Source organism: Cryptotermes secundus, unplaced genomic scaffold (assembly GCF_002891405.2).
Source record: "Cryptotermes secundus unplaced genomic scaffold, Csec_1.0 scaffold339, whole genome shotgun sequence".
Lineage (NCBI taxonomy): Eukaryota > Metazoa > Arthropoda > Insecta > Blattodea > Kalotermitidae > Cryptotermes > Cryptotermes secundus.
The window spans coordinates 715,462-732,731 of NW_019725004.1; the positions used below are offsets into that span (position 1 = coordinate 715,462).

At 40.5% G+C, this 17,270-nt stretch overlaps 1 protein-coding gene across 6 annotated transcripts in view; it reads right to left on the reverse strand.

Moving 5' to 3' along the window:
- Positions 1–17,264, reverse strand: part of LOC111863180 (NADH-ubiquinone oxidoreductase 75 kDa subunit, mitochondrial) — a 39,189-nt gene extending 21,925 nt beyond the window's left edge. The window contains exons 1-7 of one of the 6 annotated variants that reach the window (XM_023849241.1): positions 17,101–17,264; positions 10,969–11,131; positions 10,443–10,550; positions 8,450–8,673; positions 6,081–6,222; positions 3,665–3,886; positions 2,127–2,333 (exon numbers count right to left, since the gene is read on the reverse strand). In XM_023849241.1, the coding sequence (XP_023705009.1) occupies positions 2,127–2,333; positions 3,665–3,886; positions 6,081–6,222; positions 8,450–8,673; positions 10,443–10,550; positions 10,969–11,131; positions 17,101–17,153 (1,119 nt within the window). In that variant the 5' untranslated portion in view covers positions 17,154–17,264. Of the gene's footprint in view, positions 1–2,126; positions 2,334–3,664; positions 3,887–6,080; positions 6,223–8,449; positions 8,674–10,442; positions 10,551–10,968; positions 11,137–12,060; positions 12,085–12,141; positions 12,474–12,503; positions 12,990–15,390 lie in introns of those variants that run through there. The other 5 variants (XM_023849243.1, XM_023849247.2, XM_023849242.2 and 2 more) reach the window with 5 other exon arrangements.
- Between the last annotated feature and the right edge of the window lie 6 nt (positions 17,265–17,270).

Below are 17,270 nucleotides of genomic sequence, written 5' to 3' on the forward strand. Positions count from 1 at the left end.
TACTGTAAATCTGAATGAGAGTGATCATACTTCGGTTGCATCTGTATTAAGTGATGCTGAAACTGATGATGTACTTGCAGTTCCTGTACAACAGGTTGAAAATGAGCCAGGTACAATGATGAGGGTTAGGCGTCCACATTGTGGTTGCAGTATTATGAAACTAATTTCACGACTATTGAAAGTTTTGTTGACAACTGTCCAGATTCATATTCAAGTGCTGTTAGAGGACCTGATAAAAATAATTGGAAAAGGGCAATGAAAGAGGAGTATGATGCACTCATTCAGAATAATACATGGAATCTAGTAGAGCTGCCCAAAGGTAAGAAAGCTATCTCATGTAAGTGGGTGTATGTAGTTAAAAAGGACTTGCAGAGTGATCCCAAATACAAGGCACGCTTAGTTGCTAGAGGTTTTTCTCAAATTGATGGGATTGACTATAATGAGACTTATTCACCAGTTGTTGGAAGGTCTGTAATAAGATTTTTGTTAGCCTTGACTGTTGAGTTAAATTTGAAGATGTATAGTCTTGATATTTGCACAGCCTTCTTGAATGGAGAATTAGAAGAAGAAATATACATGACTCAGCCTGAGGGTTTTACTGTTGAAGGATTGGAAAATAAAGTTTGTCTATTAAACAAAGCTTTGTATGGATTGAAGCAAGCTTCACGTACATGGAATACTACTATTACTAAAGAGTTGGTAACTCTTGGTTATGAAGTTTCTGTTAATGAGCCATGTATGTTTTACAGAAAGATGGATGATTCATTTACTGTTTTAGCATTATATGTTGATGATTTCTTAATTGTAACCAATGATATCTCTGAAAAAGAAAGACTTGTAAAGAAACTAGGATCTAAGTTCAGATTAAAAGATCTTGGAGAAACTAAGTACTTGTTAGGTATGAGAATTAGGAAAAGGAATGGAAGTATTTATGTAGATCAAGAGGAATACATATGCAAGATACTGGAAAAGTTTGCCATGATAAACTGTAAAAATGTATCTACACCTCTTCCTGCTGGTTGTAAGCTAGACAGAAACAATTCTGATAAGTTAAGTGAGATTTTCTCTTATCAAAGTTTGGTTGGCTGCCTCAATTACTTAGCTCTTATAGCAAGACCTGACATTGCTTTTGCAGCCAGTTTCCTAGGTCAATACAATTCTTGTGCCACGGCTGAACATTGGAAATGTGCCAAGCATGTATTGCGTTATCTAAGAAAAACTAAGGACCTGTGTTTGGTGTATTCTAAGACAGGAAAATCCATTGTTGGGTACTCTGACTCAGATTATGCTAATGGAGAAGATAGGAAGTCTTACTCGGGAAACATTTTTGAATTAGCAAATGGACCTATTTCTTGGGAGGCAAAGAAGCAGAAAAGTGTTGCACTTTCTACTACTGAGTCTGAATATATTGCTCTAAGTGAGGCTTGTAAGGAGGGTGTTTTTCTCAGAAAAATGTTGATGGAACTATTAAATGATGACTCTCCAATTTTGATGAATGTTGACAATCAAAGTTGTATCAAGTTAGCCTCAAATCCAGTATTTCATTCCAGATGTAAACACATCGATGTACGATATCATTATGTAAGAGAGGTAGTACAGAATGGATTGATTGATCTGGAATATGTGCCTACAGAAATTATGAAGGCCGATATAATGACGAAGAGTTTACCTAAGGTGAAGCATGAATATTTGCTAGATGCATTGGGCATGAAACCTTTTGATTGTATAAATTGAATTTATGTGCCCATGAGATTGTACCATAATATTTTGGTTATTATTATTAATTAGAGTTATTTAATTTACATGCTATGATTACAGGGGAATGTTGGTAATACTAATATATGCATGTTGTTTCTGTTGTATATGTTGGTAATACTTATATACACATGTCGTACAATCTAACCACATGGCTGTCCCAGTACGGTTCCAGGCAGTGTGGTGGTAAGTTGGTTTTTCGTATGCGCACGTGCACGCTAGTGCGTATACCAGATGATATTACTGGATGTAAAAGTGGAAGTGTGTCGATCAAGAAAAAAAAAAAATAAACGAAAGGTTTAACAACAATTTTAACCTGTTCCTATAGACTGCCATACAGATAAATACACAGACAATTTCAATTCAGTTACCTCAGCATCCACAAGACCTCCTACTACAGCACTTATGTCTCGGCCTGCTGCTTTGACAGCTTTACTAACAGCTATCAGAGCATCTTCCCACTCAACAGCAACTAGTTCACCAGATGCATTTTTCAACATGGGGGTTACAAGACGCTGCCTTTTTAAGCCATCATAAGCAAACCTTGCTTTATCAGACAACCATTCCTCATTGATTTCCTACAAAGAAAATGTTTATAAAGGTTATTATATTTCCCAGTTAACAGATATATTTTGTTCCCTGAAAATGTCCCTAAATATCATAGTCCAGCTTATGCAGTGGTGTCTTATACACAAGAAGTCATGATGAAAAATGAGTTATACTAATACCAGAACCACAGTCAACAAATCATTTATAAGTAAACAGATAATTTATTATAAAAAGGTAAAGTTGTCCCTATGCTTAACTCATTAAGCTCTATGCCATGAAGGGGTGTGGGGGAGTGGATGTATAGATCCACATTTTCTTGACCTCAGCACTAGTTGGAGGTGAGTGTTCAGCTTCACGCACCGGCCGCTATGCCACCGGGGAAAGAGCCCTCGGTACCCATTCAGTAGGAAGCTTGGTGGGCCCAGGAGCCAGTCTGGACAATTTGGAGACAAGAAAATTCTTGACCCTTACATGACTTGAACTCTGACCCCTCGGTTGTCCAGCCTGTAGCCAGCTGCTATACCGACTGCGCTATCCCACCTTCTTGGTTTTAAAAATACAGAAATAAAACAGACAAATACACACACATAAATATAACTGAATAACTTTTCAATTACTATAAAATCAATAAGCAGACTACAACACCATCTCTTCAGTAATTAAGCAGTATGTTTCCTTCCATGAAACCTCTCTTTGTACTTAATACCTTCAGAATTATGGCATTCCCAATATTTTAATACAAGATGAAAATGTGAATGTTACAGCTCTTATGACAGCTAAGTAGCAAGACATCTTACATGTTAACAATAAAGACACTGCCACTGTCTTCTTGGATCCATCTGTGGATGAAAATTGCTTTAAGTACTGCTGCAGTAGTAGCTGTAATGGAGTACATTTAAAACTCTGTATACTTTAAGTGGTCTGAAGGCCGTTTTCATTGAGTGGGTCAAAATAGTCTATGTAGCACACGCAATGCTGCTATCATTCACGGAGCCCTGTAACTGACTGAAACAGTGCTACTGACAGGGTGTTTATAATCACACAAATCAACTTGCAAATGTTACACACTGGGTAGTTATATCTACTGTTTTACACTTATTACTACTTACAAGACTGTTCAAGTGACCGTTATAACAAATTAATAAACAATACATAATACATACAATAAACAAAACATTTAGAAGAATAATTTAGAGATGTAGACTTCATAAACCACCTTGCATCTTAATCCCGAAAATATGGTAAGAATGCTTCGCTTTGAAACCACTAAACACGAGACAATCCTCCTTCATGCAATTTAAATTCATGGAACATACACAGTAACAAAAATACAATGCTGTGTGTTAGAAAAATGTGTTACCTCATTAATTCTTGGCAATATCCTGAGCACCTCTCCTGTACGAGTTGTGACCACGATATTACTGCCAACTGCATCCATAACATCCACACTCTCTGTCTTCCTTGTTTCCCAAGGCCTGGCAGTGAAAGCATATGGTTTTGATGTAAGGGCTCCAACTGGACAGAGGTCAATCACATTGCCAGAGAGTTCCGAAAGAAAGAACTTTTGAACATATGTTCCCACCTGCAGAAAATTACCAGAAATTCTAAGTATGACCTGATGCTCACCTTATTTCTCCACTGAACGTTCTTCTGTGATTAAGTCATTTAACACAGATGCCCAAATTCTCCCTGCATTCACTACAGTTCAATAAGAGGAAAATGTGAAAGCAAATCAAATGTTATGTGTATTATGGAGAGTGAAAAGTTTTTACAAAACTAGAAAAATATGGTAAGAACATTCCAACTGACACTCGTGCAACCTAATTTAAGGGTAGCTGGATGTACTGGAAGCTTCACTGAGGGAAGTCCAGTTATTAAAATTAGTAAAATGATAATCAACCTACAGATAGGAGGTAAAAGGGGATGGAAAGAAAGAACAAACAAAAGAAGATTGAAACGAAGAAAGAGGAAGTAAAAAGAAAATATAAAAGAAAGAAGGAACAACAGAACTGGGGAAAGAAAGGACATAATCCAGACAAGGTTGGCATAATTGCACAGGTGAACCCAGCAGTCAATTGGGGGATATGATTTTAGGGGTGGCACAACACTGTTTTTTGTTAAATAAAAATTAATTTCTGCTGCTCTCTTGTTCATATCATGACCACTAATTTGCAGTAATTCAAATATGTTATGCAGTAACATAAATAAAACTCTTTTAAGAATTACGTGGTGTGTTCAAGGTCTAAGGTCTCTGATTTTTTTCTCATACAATAATCATACAAAAAATCTGAAACTTCTGTCACTTTTCAATGTAATCTCCCTGCAGCCGTACACATTTTTCACAATGTCGATGACATGATTCCATGGCTGCTGTGAACGCTTCTGTAGGAGTCTGTTTTGACCACTGGAAAATCACTGATGCAATAGTGGCACGACTGGTGAATGTGCAACCACGGAGTGTCTCTTTCATCATTGGGAAAAGCCAAAAATCGCTAGGAGCCATGTCAGGTGAGTAGGGAGCATGAGAAACCACTTCAAGGTTGTTTTCATGAAGACTCTGCTGTGTTGCGTATGCCCGATGTGCTGGTGCACTGTCCTGGTGAAAGAGCACATGTACAGCCTTTTCTGGCCGTTTTTCTCGCAGTGCTGGAAGGAGCCTGTTCTTCAAAACATCTTGGTAGGATGCACCTGTCACCGTAGTGCCCTTTGGAACGCAATGAGTAAGGATTATGCCATCGCTGTCCCAAAACATGGCCATCATCATTTTTTCAGCACTGGCGCTTGGCCGATATTTTTTTGGTGGTGGTGGGTCTGTGTGCTTCCATTGAGCTGATTGGCACTTCCTTTCAGGATTGAAAAACAGCATCCATGTCTCATCCCTTGTCACAAGTGATGAAAAGAAAGTCCCATTTATGCCTTCATCATGTGTCAACATCGCCTGGCAAATTGCCATACGTGCAGCCTTGTGGTCGTCCACCAGCATTCGTTGCACCCATCTGGAGGACACTTTCCGCATTCGTAGGTCTTCATACATGATTGTGTGCACAGGTCCCATGGAAATGCCAACTTTGGAGGTGATGTTTTCCACACTCAATCAGCGATCCTCCAAAACAACTTTCTCAACTCGCTTCACCATGTTGTCAGACCGGCTGGTGCGAGGCCGAGATTGTTTTGGTTCATTATTACATGACATTCGGCCTTCTTTGAACTGTCACACCCACGAATGCACATTTTTCACATTCATGACACCATCACCACGTCTCACTCAACTGGCGATGAATTTCAATAGGTGTCACACCATGCAAGTGGAGGAAATGAATGATTACTCGCTGTTCTTGTAATGAAAACGTCGCCATTTTAGGTATCAAAAACACTCCTCACTCTCGCTGACACTACTACAGTTCTGTGTGCCGTACAGTGCTGCCATCTCTGTCACGCATTCACAAAGAGTGCACACATATTTTAAACTAAACCGCATGTGTCTATCTGCTCCCAGTCCTGAGAAAAAAATTGGAGACCTTAGAACTTGAACGCCCCTCGTACAGCACCAACAACAGTTTTCATCACAGTGTCTTGGGGCTTCTGTGTCACTGCAATTTCTTGTCACCTGGGGAAGCATTTAGGCTTTCACTGGACCTAAATCTATGTGTCACCTGATTCCAGCTATTTTAAGACATCATCATCAGTTCAAGAATAGAAAAGATATGGTTAAAATAACAGTTTAAAATTTTTATTAACTATTTTTTATTCTACACTTAAGACACTGATGCATGTACCTGCATATCATTCCCACGTCCAGAAGTGCCCAAATCGTCAACTCCGGCTACCTCAGAAGCAAAACGGATACAACGAGTACAATGGATACATCGGGTCATAATTGTTTTTATCAATGGTCCAATATCTTTATCTTCAACTGCCCTAGAATAAAAATACAATTGTAGCTACTATGGAATTAATTTAAATAATCAATCACTAGATTCATGCCAAGCACTTCATTAGCAATGTCACTGCTTTCCTCAGACAATTTTCTTAATTAGCAGTGGTTTCACAACACTTATACTTACACAGTCAATTAATTGAATGAAACATTATATGTATAAAGTAAAAGGTAAAACTGTTCCTGTAGTGAGTTCCACGTACGCATACCTTCAGCGCTCGATAAAAGTGAGTTTTCAGTTTCACCCACAGGCTACTTTAACCCTGAGAAATGAAATCCCAATACTCACTACATATGAGACTGGACTGGCCTCAGGGGCAGTCTGGATGCGATGCCAAGAAAAAAAATTCCTGTCCCTATAGTCGGCAATGGCTGAAACTCATAAACTTCTACCATAACATTGTCAATGGGTGCAGTTCAATGACATACTCTGTTATAATACACTATGCACAGTAAAAGGCAGATGCAAAGTTGACCCTGTGCTTAATCAATTAAGCACCATACCATAAAAACATAGAATGGTGTGGAGGTATAGCTCCACTTTGGCACTACTTGAGGTGACTGATCAGCTTCATGCCCTGGCTGCTTCACCCCCACTAGGGAAACAGCCCCATGTACCCATTGGACAGGAGGCTGGATGGGTCCCAGAGCCAGTCTGGATGCTGCGGAGAAGAGAAAAAATCTCTTGCCCTGCTGGAAATTGAAACCTAGCTGGTCAGCCTGCAGTTCATCGCTATACTGAGCTATACCAGCTCCCTAATATGTACAGAATTTAGATCAAACTTCCTGTAATACCACACACAGAAGTTGGCAGAGTTCCTTTCAGAGTTTTAGTTACCTATTTTAAATAGTCTTTTCAAAAATTTAAGACAGATCTTACCGTACCTTATACAAACAGAATAGATTTGCCAACATATGTAAAGTTCATGGCTTGTTACATATTTTGCTGATCATGAAATTCGTTATCCTTATGAAAAGGAAACATTTAATCACCATGGTCATAAAAGTTTTCCATTAACCCTATCCTGAGATACACTCACTCCACTTCATACGTTCATGAACTATTTCTCCAAGATCAATTCTGATGAGAAGCTGCCATATGCCTGAACATACAAAATGGAATTCTGACTTCAAGTTTTAAAACTAAAATTTTGTATGCATTCCTTGTTTCACGCTGCATGTAGCATGTTCAGTTCCTAACTCTTCTTGATTAATACTCCCATTAAAACTAGATGCAAGGTGAAACTGTTAAGTTTCTCAGTAAGTGGCTCTCTGTATTCTTGTGTTTATCCAACTTCTCCTAACATTCTCCTTCTGGTACAGACAAGTGATACAACAACACACAAGCAAAGGGCAAATTGCAGATTGCAGACATAACATACCAATGGGCTAACAAAACAGAAAAGCAGGCTGCTGAAACATACTGTCTGGAATATCACATAGCTTTAAACAAGTGGACAGTGCCCCTTATGAGGTGGAACAGGATTTTACAAAAGATTTTAACAGAAAAACATTTAATGGATTTTTAAGTAATTATGTTATTTTAAGTTGACTGCAACACGTGATTTTAGCGTGCATCAAAGCAGTGTAGCAGTTTGGATGCACTGAAACACCTATGATGGCCATCTATGCCTGAAATATGTGTTAAGTGTTAAAGGGTGAATATTTTAATGATTGTTGCATTATTGATGGACTGTGATATACAGACGTTTAATTCTTCATACTGTTCTCATACACTATATTGCCTTCTTCCTTTAAGAGCAGTTTCACAGCCACATAAAATCTAGCAATGCTTAAACTAGTTTATTGCAAAATTCATCACAATACTTCAAACATGTACAGACTTGACATGACTGAAGCAACACGAAAAGAACTAAAATAAAACATTCCTTCCAATCATAGGAGCTGTGACAGCTCAGAGAGTGAGTGCTTACACACTACGCAACTGGAGTTTGATTCCAGATAGGGATTTATCACCTCATTACAAGATTCAGATCATCTCTAGGATCCCAGGAGCTCTTTCTATGTGGGTAAAGCGGCCACAACATGAAGCTGACCTGTTATCTCAATTTCCATATCCATTACATGCCTTTACATCATGCTGTCTGGGCACTCATGCATCTACACTGTATCCTCCAATCAAAAGAAGACAATGCTAAATGAACTAGGACTACACATTATCCTCCAACAAATTGTGCCAAATATTACCTCTTCCCAGAGAACTTTATGTCTTCAAATCGGCTCCTGTCACTGCCAAAAGCCATGCTTTGATCCTGAAGATCGCATTCTCCACCTTGGTCACAAATGGGGCAATCAAGTGGATGGTTTACCAACAGGAACTCCATTACCCCTTCTCGTGCCTTGCGGGTCATGTCTGAGTTTGTTTTGATTCTCCATCCTTTCATCACTGGCATGGCACATGCCGCCACAGGCTGAATGAATTAAAATGTGTAGCATATCACATTACACTACAATGAATTTATGGGTATTCATGTATGATCTGAGGTTCTCACAGCAGTGGTTACAGTCATCCCTCCTGGGGTATAACAGAGTGGTTGACTTTTACTGGACTACTCAATTTTATTTTCTAGATGACAGAATTCTTCTATTGGTATTCATTTCATAACTCTGATGTGCGTTACCCAACATTCAACCAACCGTCAGAATTTTGACATCACTCCAATGTTTCACCTGAAACTAACTCTCTGGTAAGAGAATCAAATGATTTATTCAGTTCTGCTTTGTTTCCAGACTAGAATTATGCAAACTGGGAAATTCATAATTGTGGCTTTATAGTATCTACCTGCACACAGCCAGAACATTGTGTTAACTATCTCTCAGTGATTATCATAGTACATTAATGCAGTTAAATGTCAAGGTCATGAGCCATCACAATAAAAACTACAAGATTTAATAGAAAGTTCAGGGAATGTGCTAAGTTTAAATTATTTTTCCTCGTCATAAGTGTAAAATATAAAATTATGTAAACACAATGGGTTCTTTTGTAAGTCAAGGGTAAAACGCAACGTAAATTTCTTCCTTAAATTAAAAAAATTATAATAAACACTTCTCCTATGTAATTATAATACTTTAGTTACATGACAAAATGTGACATAATAAGAGATAAGTGCAAACTGTGCCATGCCTCCTCTCCCAGCTTTTGCAAATGCAATCACTCTCTTGGCTCCAGTGCAGAACAGTACAGAAAATTCTTTGTACTTACGTTTTTATGTAGTGACTACAGATGAGGTTTGGATTGCTAATATCATAACTACAAGCACCTACAGCACTACAGCAAACACTTAAGTCTTCTTGGCTTGCTGTGTCTTCACCAGTTTTCTGGTAAGAGCTTCCAACAGTGGACATTCCCATTCCTCTGTGTTCCCGTGCTTCAGCTACCAGCTTCTGACAGCAACAGCTCACAAGGACTGAACTGCAGCAGTTCTCTAACTCACTCACTCACTCACTCACTCCACTTCATTGCACTAACACTAACTCTCAATAACTGTCCTGCTTATAATATCTCAAACACAGACTGCACAGGAAATACCATTCCGATGTTGCTGCTTATGGACCATTACCTAGCAATGGGTCTACATGCTACAGTATTATAACCAGGGACTAGCTGGTAACATATTAATGTTATATCACTACAGAATATTTGAAGAATAATCTTTTTCATGATGCACAGCAAACATCTCTGTATAAAGGAACGATTCTGCACAAAACAGTGGATTTTAAAGGTAAGACTTCATCTGTAACCTTACAAACTTAAAACTAAAACCTAATTCCCTTACTTTGCAATCAACTAACTGCTGGGTCTGATGTGATGCCTCAAGCTTAGAGACCAAGGAAGAGATAATGTGCTGCCTGGTCAGGGCTATCGGACACGTCAGGAGGGTGATAATAGATGTGCTTGAAGCAATGGTGGAAGATGACTGGCAGGAGATACCAAAACTTACTCTTGTGCCACTTCATTCACCATGCTCCCACACAGGCATGCACTGAGATTTAACCCAGGCTCCTTAGCAAGAAGCCAGGGTCTAACTTCCAGAATTATGGCTTGATCTGACTTGAATATTACATGCAGCAGTATGAGTAGAAATATAATTATAACTAACAACTTCTGGGACAAAAAAGCAAATGTAATTCATTCTACTTTCACAAGATTAATGGTGAACAGAAATCAAATAATCCATACCTTTGGTGATTTTTCAACTTCAACAAGACACATCCTACAGTTGCCAGCAACTGAAAGTCGTTCATGATAACAGAATCTGGGAATTTCAACTCCAATGAGTGCGGCCGCCTAAAAAAGATCACATTCAATAACAAGATCTTGGAGGACACCCACTCTCTTCAACCATTTCAATCTGGCTCATCAAGCTTATCAAGAACTGTAAATTAATGTTTACAATATTTTGTGATCTACCTCTGTGTGTAATTTCCATTTGCTGACTGCCTATGTTAAACTGTGAGATTTAATCTCAAAAGTTTTTATATTGTTAGTAGCAGGAACCAAGAAGTATGAAACTGGAATAAACTCCAAAGGCACAATATTCATACTTAACTCTCCTAAGAATATATCAGCTAGCATGGGAAGTATTAAGGTGAAAGATACACACAAACATGATGATACTATAAGGATTACATGAAGATGACTCAATACAAGCAAACCTGTAATGTTAATTTGTGTCCAAGTTCAACATGTCTAAAATGGTACCCACCTGCAGCACTGTAGTTCCCGGATCAACAAGAACCCTCTTATCATCAATAAATACTTCAAGCTTTTCTGGAGCTTTTGTGACGGTGCCCCTGCTGCAAACAGGTACTGCCCTAGCACTCTGTGGGTTCAGAACCCGGTGCAGGGGAAATCGCAACATCATCAAGCTATTCTGTCAAAATCAGATATGTATAATTACAGAAGTCAAAAACTGCTTTGAAAATCTGATTGGCAGCACACAATAAATGAACCAGAAAACCGAACTTACACCAAGTTAACCTAAACTGTAGGACAGTTATTCAAAATATGAAAACAGATCATGCTAAGTTATAATTGCATGTGTTTGCCTTAAATGACACCCTGATCATGTGAGTGGTTACAGAGATTGGATAGATTAGAGTAATTCACATACCCATAATTCTCATAACATGGCATAAAACTAAGAATTCTCTGCACATATACATGGTCATTTCATTGACAGTGCGTATCACAATGATTTCATTTCCTGCAGTGCTGGTGTTCTTTACACATCAGCTATACTGAACTACCTTTACCAGCACCATACCAGAAGAAATATTCTAGCCTATGTGTCAGCTGCACACATCAAATTACAAGAATAACAGGTTTACTAGACGGTGAAGCCGAGGGCCAGACAGCATTTGACAACTTCCAGTCATACTGAATAAAATATCATGGGATTATTTCAAATAAACAGAGCATTTTTTCAACACAATATGTCATGAACCCAAAACTGAAAGTTCCGTCATAGAACCGACGTCTCTACAACACAGAACAAAACCAGCATAAATAACAAGGGACATCACATAGCCAATCGGTAGTAAATATATAAATCTTTTTCAGCTTGTGAAACGAAATGTGTAGTCAGACAGCCCAGAGTTTATTGACCTATTTCAATTGGATATTCATTCGTCTTTAACAATATCTAACAATATGCAATATGAAACGTTTTCTCAAAACTTCAGTACGTACTATAATTACAAAAACCATTTACTAACGATAACACGAAATTCTACAATAATGGCAAGATAACATTTCCACTGGAACAACTCAGTGCAAATACCGATACTGTACATACTTGAATAAAAAGATGTATTAATCATTGAAGGACAACTAGGATAATTAAAGAGTTGTGGTTTCCACAGCAGTTACTACGAACCACACTATCCTCTACGATGCAACGCCGCGTATTCCGCTGCTTGCCGCATGCATCTTCCTGGTTCCTTCCTTAGCATACTTTTAGACCCAGAATTTGGAGGTCAAAACTTCTATCACACTACACAGCGTCAAAATCACGCAGCAATCCTCTGAAGTTACCAATAGCTTTGACATAACTACTAACACTGAGAACGTCCTAAAAATGAGAGCTTCGCGGATGTAACCTAAAAACTGTGAAAAGTACAATCTTTCGCAATCTGCTGTTACCACGAAGGATGATTCAAAGTTATAACAAAGATTTTAATAGATCTATTAAACCGACCATTTCTAATATCAGCACTCTAAATATATCAAAATATTTACCGACTACACAATACAGCGATCTCTAATGTTCTCAAATTGGCTGAAGATGGCAGGTAAATCTGAACCGATCGGGAATAAATAAAGTAAATAAAGATATGGAATGCAATGCTACAGGGTCGCGACAACGAGAGGGAAAACGAACATAATCACACACTAACGACATCTACATTTTCCTAGCGTAAAATATCTCGGTGACATCCGTGACAAGATTACACTGAGACTGGAACACAAACATCAGAAGCCAAGTCCTTCCCAAAACTTCTTAGAACAAGTTACTTATTCGAAAGGGAGCGATGAAGTGCTGTCATTAAATTGACCCTTCACAAAGCACACATTAGATCTACAATGACTTATGCTTGCCCCGCCTTGGAATTTGCGGCAGATACCAATCTAATAAAATAGCAGCACTTGTAAAACAAGGGTTTCCTCACCACTGGTAATTACCCAAGTCGTACACTGCTAAGCGAATTGCACAAGGCTATAACAAGCTGTATATTTATGGTTATACAACAAAATTAAGCAGGCAGTAAGCAAAAGTCATATATCGTATTAAAAATGTAAATTTATATGACATTGGAAACGGTAAGCCCAACACAAGAAATATAAGAGGCTCAAACATGGAGGCGGTAAAGCGCAAGACAGTATATCTGACTAGGTTGTTGTTGTTGTTGTAGCATGAGCTACATAAGACAGGGCATCATTTCCCTCTCTAAGCATGTATGGGCAGAGTCCTTGAATTTTTTTGTGTTCTACCACGTATCATACTATAACGTTTGCCTAGGGGCTGGACATCTGAAGAATTAAAAGTCACGGTAGGGCAGCGCCATAGCTCAAGCGGTTAGTCACGGGCTTCCCACCACAGCGGCCCGGGTTCAATCCCGGGTCTGGTCAAGTTTGCTCAGAGTACTTCGGTTTCCCCTGCCAATCTTCATTCCACTAATTGCTCTACAATCACCCTCACCTATCATCTGGAGCTGGTACAATAGGCCAGAAGCGGTCGCAGTACAAGGGACAGAGTTCCACCCCACTAGCAATAAAAAAAGAGTCACGTTAGAGTCAAGAATTTTCACTTCTTCATGTCTTCCAAACCGGCGGTGGTTCTTTTCCCTGGGGCAAAGCGGCCGGGAAGTGAAGCCATCGCCGAGGTCAATAAAGCGTGGTCTATACACCCACTTCTCTACAGGTCTTCACTGTGTAGTGCTTAATTACTTAATCATGGGGACCAATTTAACTCATTTACCTTACATGTGTTGTATAAGTGAAGCTAAAATATGAAACGTACCAAAGCCCAGGGACCGAAAAGTGGTTTGGGATAGGAAACTATATTAACAATACAGACACCAAATGAATATAACAATATAATAATATAATTGATTAAAAAAATACAAACTGCCCCAGATAAGGACGGCACAACGTACAAGCGTCCACCGCCTCCGCCGTTAATTTAGTAAACCAAAATTCCAAAAAATAATTTGGGATCGAGACCAGACTCTTCCACGGCGTGCAGCAGAATGGCCCTCCAGTGTTCAGACGAGCCTCTCAGTCCCTGGTGAAAGGATGAAGGGCGCAAGCGTAGGGCACGTGGAGAGGGGGAAAAGGAAAGAAGGGGGTCTGGTTGAGGGACCTGGCGGTGGTTGCTGCCGTTACAGTCCCCCCCCCCCGAAGGAGACGGCGTGGGTGATTCCATTTACTGGGGCTCCTGCGTGTTGACGAAACGGAGTGCCAGGCCATTGTATCAGAGTTGCAGCTTACCTGCTGCCAGTCTCGATGTTAAGTGCTTGCGCTGGCTGCGAGAGCACCCATCTACACTTCACTATGTGGTGCTGGACGCGCAGCTCACCCGAACCATCAGTGGGGCACATGCGCAGACAGGGATAAGAGCCCAGACATCTCACCCCACAAACTGGTTGCTACTTAATAAGTGTCCCGTTGTCATGTCCATAATATGCCTGATGATGTAATAAGCCTCCAGTAAACACCCGGGGGGGGTTACGAGTGCTGGACTTATCAGGTACTTGACCGTGCTTCGGACTTGGTCGTAGGGACTGTGGATGGTTTCCACCCTTCGGCGTAAGGCACTGGAAAGATGGTAGCACGGGAAGGGACAGCGCAGCCCGTCCGAACTAAGGGTCAAACTGCAATATGAGTTGGGGCACGTGAAAAACACAAACACAATCAAGATGACAGCACCGATGCGACAATTGCAATTCATAGGCTCTGGTTACACTACCGAGCTGTACAGTAACACACATAACGTATTGTTATAACCTCAGTTGATGGGGATCCCCACACACACACACTCATACCAAAGTACACACACATAGTCATGACTACACCTAAGCATGCCGGCGGCAATGCAACANGCAATATCATAATATGGCAGAGTACTCTAAGGGCCCATATATATACATATATATACATACATACATCCGAAACATCGGACTAGAAAAAGAAAGTACCTCCAGGCACTAAGCGCAAGGGGCCCTTTACATAGAATGGCTCCAAGGCCCACATACAAGAAAATATATTGATCTGTTTAATGTTCCACTTATATAAGGGAACCTGTTACGAATTGGTTGCTACGGGGGTGGGGGATCCTGATGGGTCGGGTAGGCCATTACTGCCCGTCTCAGTTTACACATAATACAGTTGCGTTTATTGCTGATATAATATAAATAAAATACAGTTGCGTTTATTGCTGGTATAATATAACTAAAATACAGTGGAGCTAGTGGAAGGTCCTCACTACCCACGTCCACTCCGGAGGGGCCCAAACTCCGTTCCGCCGTATCCTTTTTATTTGGTGGAAGTTAATTTGTCAAGGTAGGGGCCTCCCCCTACCTGAGTGGGGTCAAACAGCTCGGTAAGCCCGTATTCCGTTACTTACCGCCCTTTGGGCCCACGTTCGAAACCCCCCCCTTTCTTTCCTCCAATGTAGGGCCCTTCGGGGCCGGCCGACTGCTCCTGCGGTTCCTTGTACTCCGGCGTCGTCGCTCCCCTAGGAGCCTCCACTACCTCTCTCTCCAATGTCTCGTTACCCACTGCCTCCTCTGGCTACCGCTACCCGGTCCATCCTGCTAGCCCCCCCTCCCCAGGCGGTAGGGGGTGGGCCGCGGATACAGGGCTGCCAAGCGTCTTCCAAGGCAGTGTTGCCAGATCTCCGAGGCTTTCTCAACGTAGTTTCGGCCGGAGCGTCGGGCTCGTAACACTCTTCCCTCCCTGGGAAGAAATTTTGGGCCACAGAGCGGGACAAAATTTCCTATCACTCGGGCTTACCAGTACCCTTCTAAGCCGAATTAAAAGGATGAATCCAGGCATACGGCATTGGAAAGGTTTAAGCCCTCCGGATTACAAGTTTCATCCACTTCATAGTGAATTTACCCTTCACTAACTCTGCTACAGGCATACAATTGCTTAGGCGGGCTTACATAACATAATATACAATTTGTCCCGCCTTTAGTCCCAACCAGTCACCTGCGTGGATGATTAGTAGACACCATATGTACTCTCTCTTATTACTTATACCTATAGATTACTACACATCTCAGGACCTTTTTCCTGTGCCTTAACAAATATCTTTGCGGGGTAATTTACACAACGTGTAGCTTCCTTACCCCGGGGCACAGTCCTGGGAAGGACTACACATTAGAAATACGCTTGAATATAAGAGTTTCGTAGCTGATACAATACATAATTGGATATAAAATATATAAGATTATGTCTTACAACTGAAAATATATTAATTTTTGCGTCCTCTGCCTCCTGTTCTTTGAACGTGGGAGTTTCTGGAGCGAACTCCCCCGAGGTTACACCTTACATAGCGGTACGAAACAGCCAACTAAATTTTCACAATTCTGTGTGTATACATACATCGGAAGTCCTATCAATAGTGGTACAAAACAGCCAAAGAAACCTTCACAAATATGTGCGTATGCATACATCGGAAATTATATCAATATCCAGCTACAGAATGGCTACTGCCATTAACCATGGATTTTCCTTGGACTAACCATTAAATTAACTTAAATTAACTCCACGAGGCCCTATTCCTGCAGCCTCGATTTCATCTCTATATAGTTGCAAGATTAATTTCGTATATACTTTTCTTAGCGGGATCCCGTTACAATTGCGGTAGCTACCGCACCTCTGTTCTCTCTACTTTCTACCCTCTACGTTCAACACAACTCTTTACTCCTCTACTTTCTACCCTCTACGTTCAACACTACTCTTTAGTCTCTACTTTCTACCCTCTACGTTCAACACTACTCTTGCACCAATACTCCCATATGGGTTCCCCCCTGCGCGCGAGCGTGTCGACATATCCCCCTCCTTCCTCTTCCTTCAATTCACTGACTTTTTACTCACTGAATTTCTGACAAAGCCCGCGGTCATCCTATAATCTACCATGGTAGGGCTTTAAATCTTTAATGTGCCATCGGCCTAAGGCCTTGCCATTCCTTGATTCTAGCTCATACGTTACGGCCGAAATTCGTCTTTTAACTGTATACGGACCAAGATACTTTGGCAACAAACCGGCGGTAACCTTCTCGCCAGCTGAGCTCAAGGCATAGTTTTTTCTTAGTACGGAATCTCCTACCTTAAATACCGAGTCCCTACGTCGCAAGTTGTATCGGCGACTCGCTTTCTCATACGCTTCTTCTAAATTATCTCGTACCAGGAGATGTATGTCTCGAAGCGCCGAAATTTTATCAGCCCACTCCTGTGGAAGAGTAGGGTCTAGCTCCGGAGATCCTTCCGAAGCGTCCA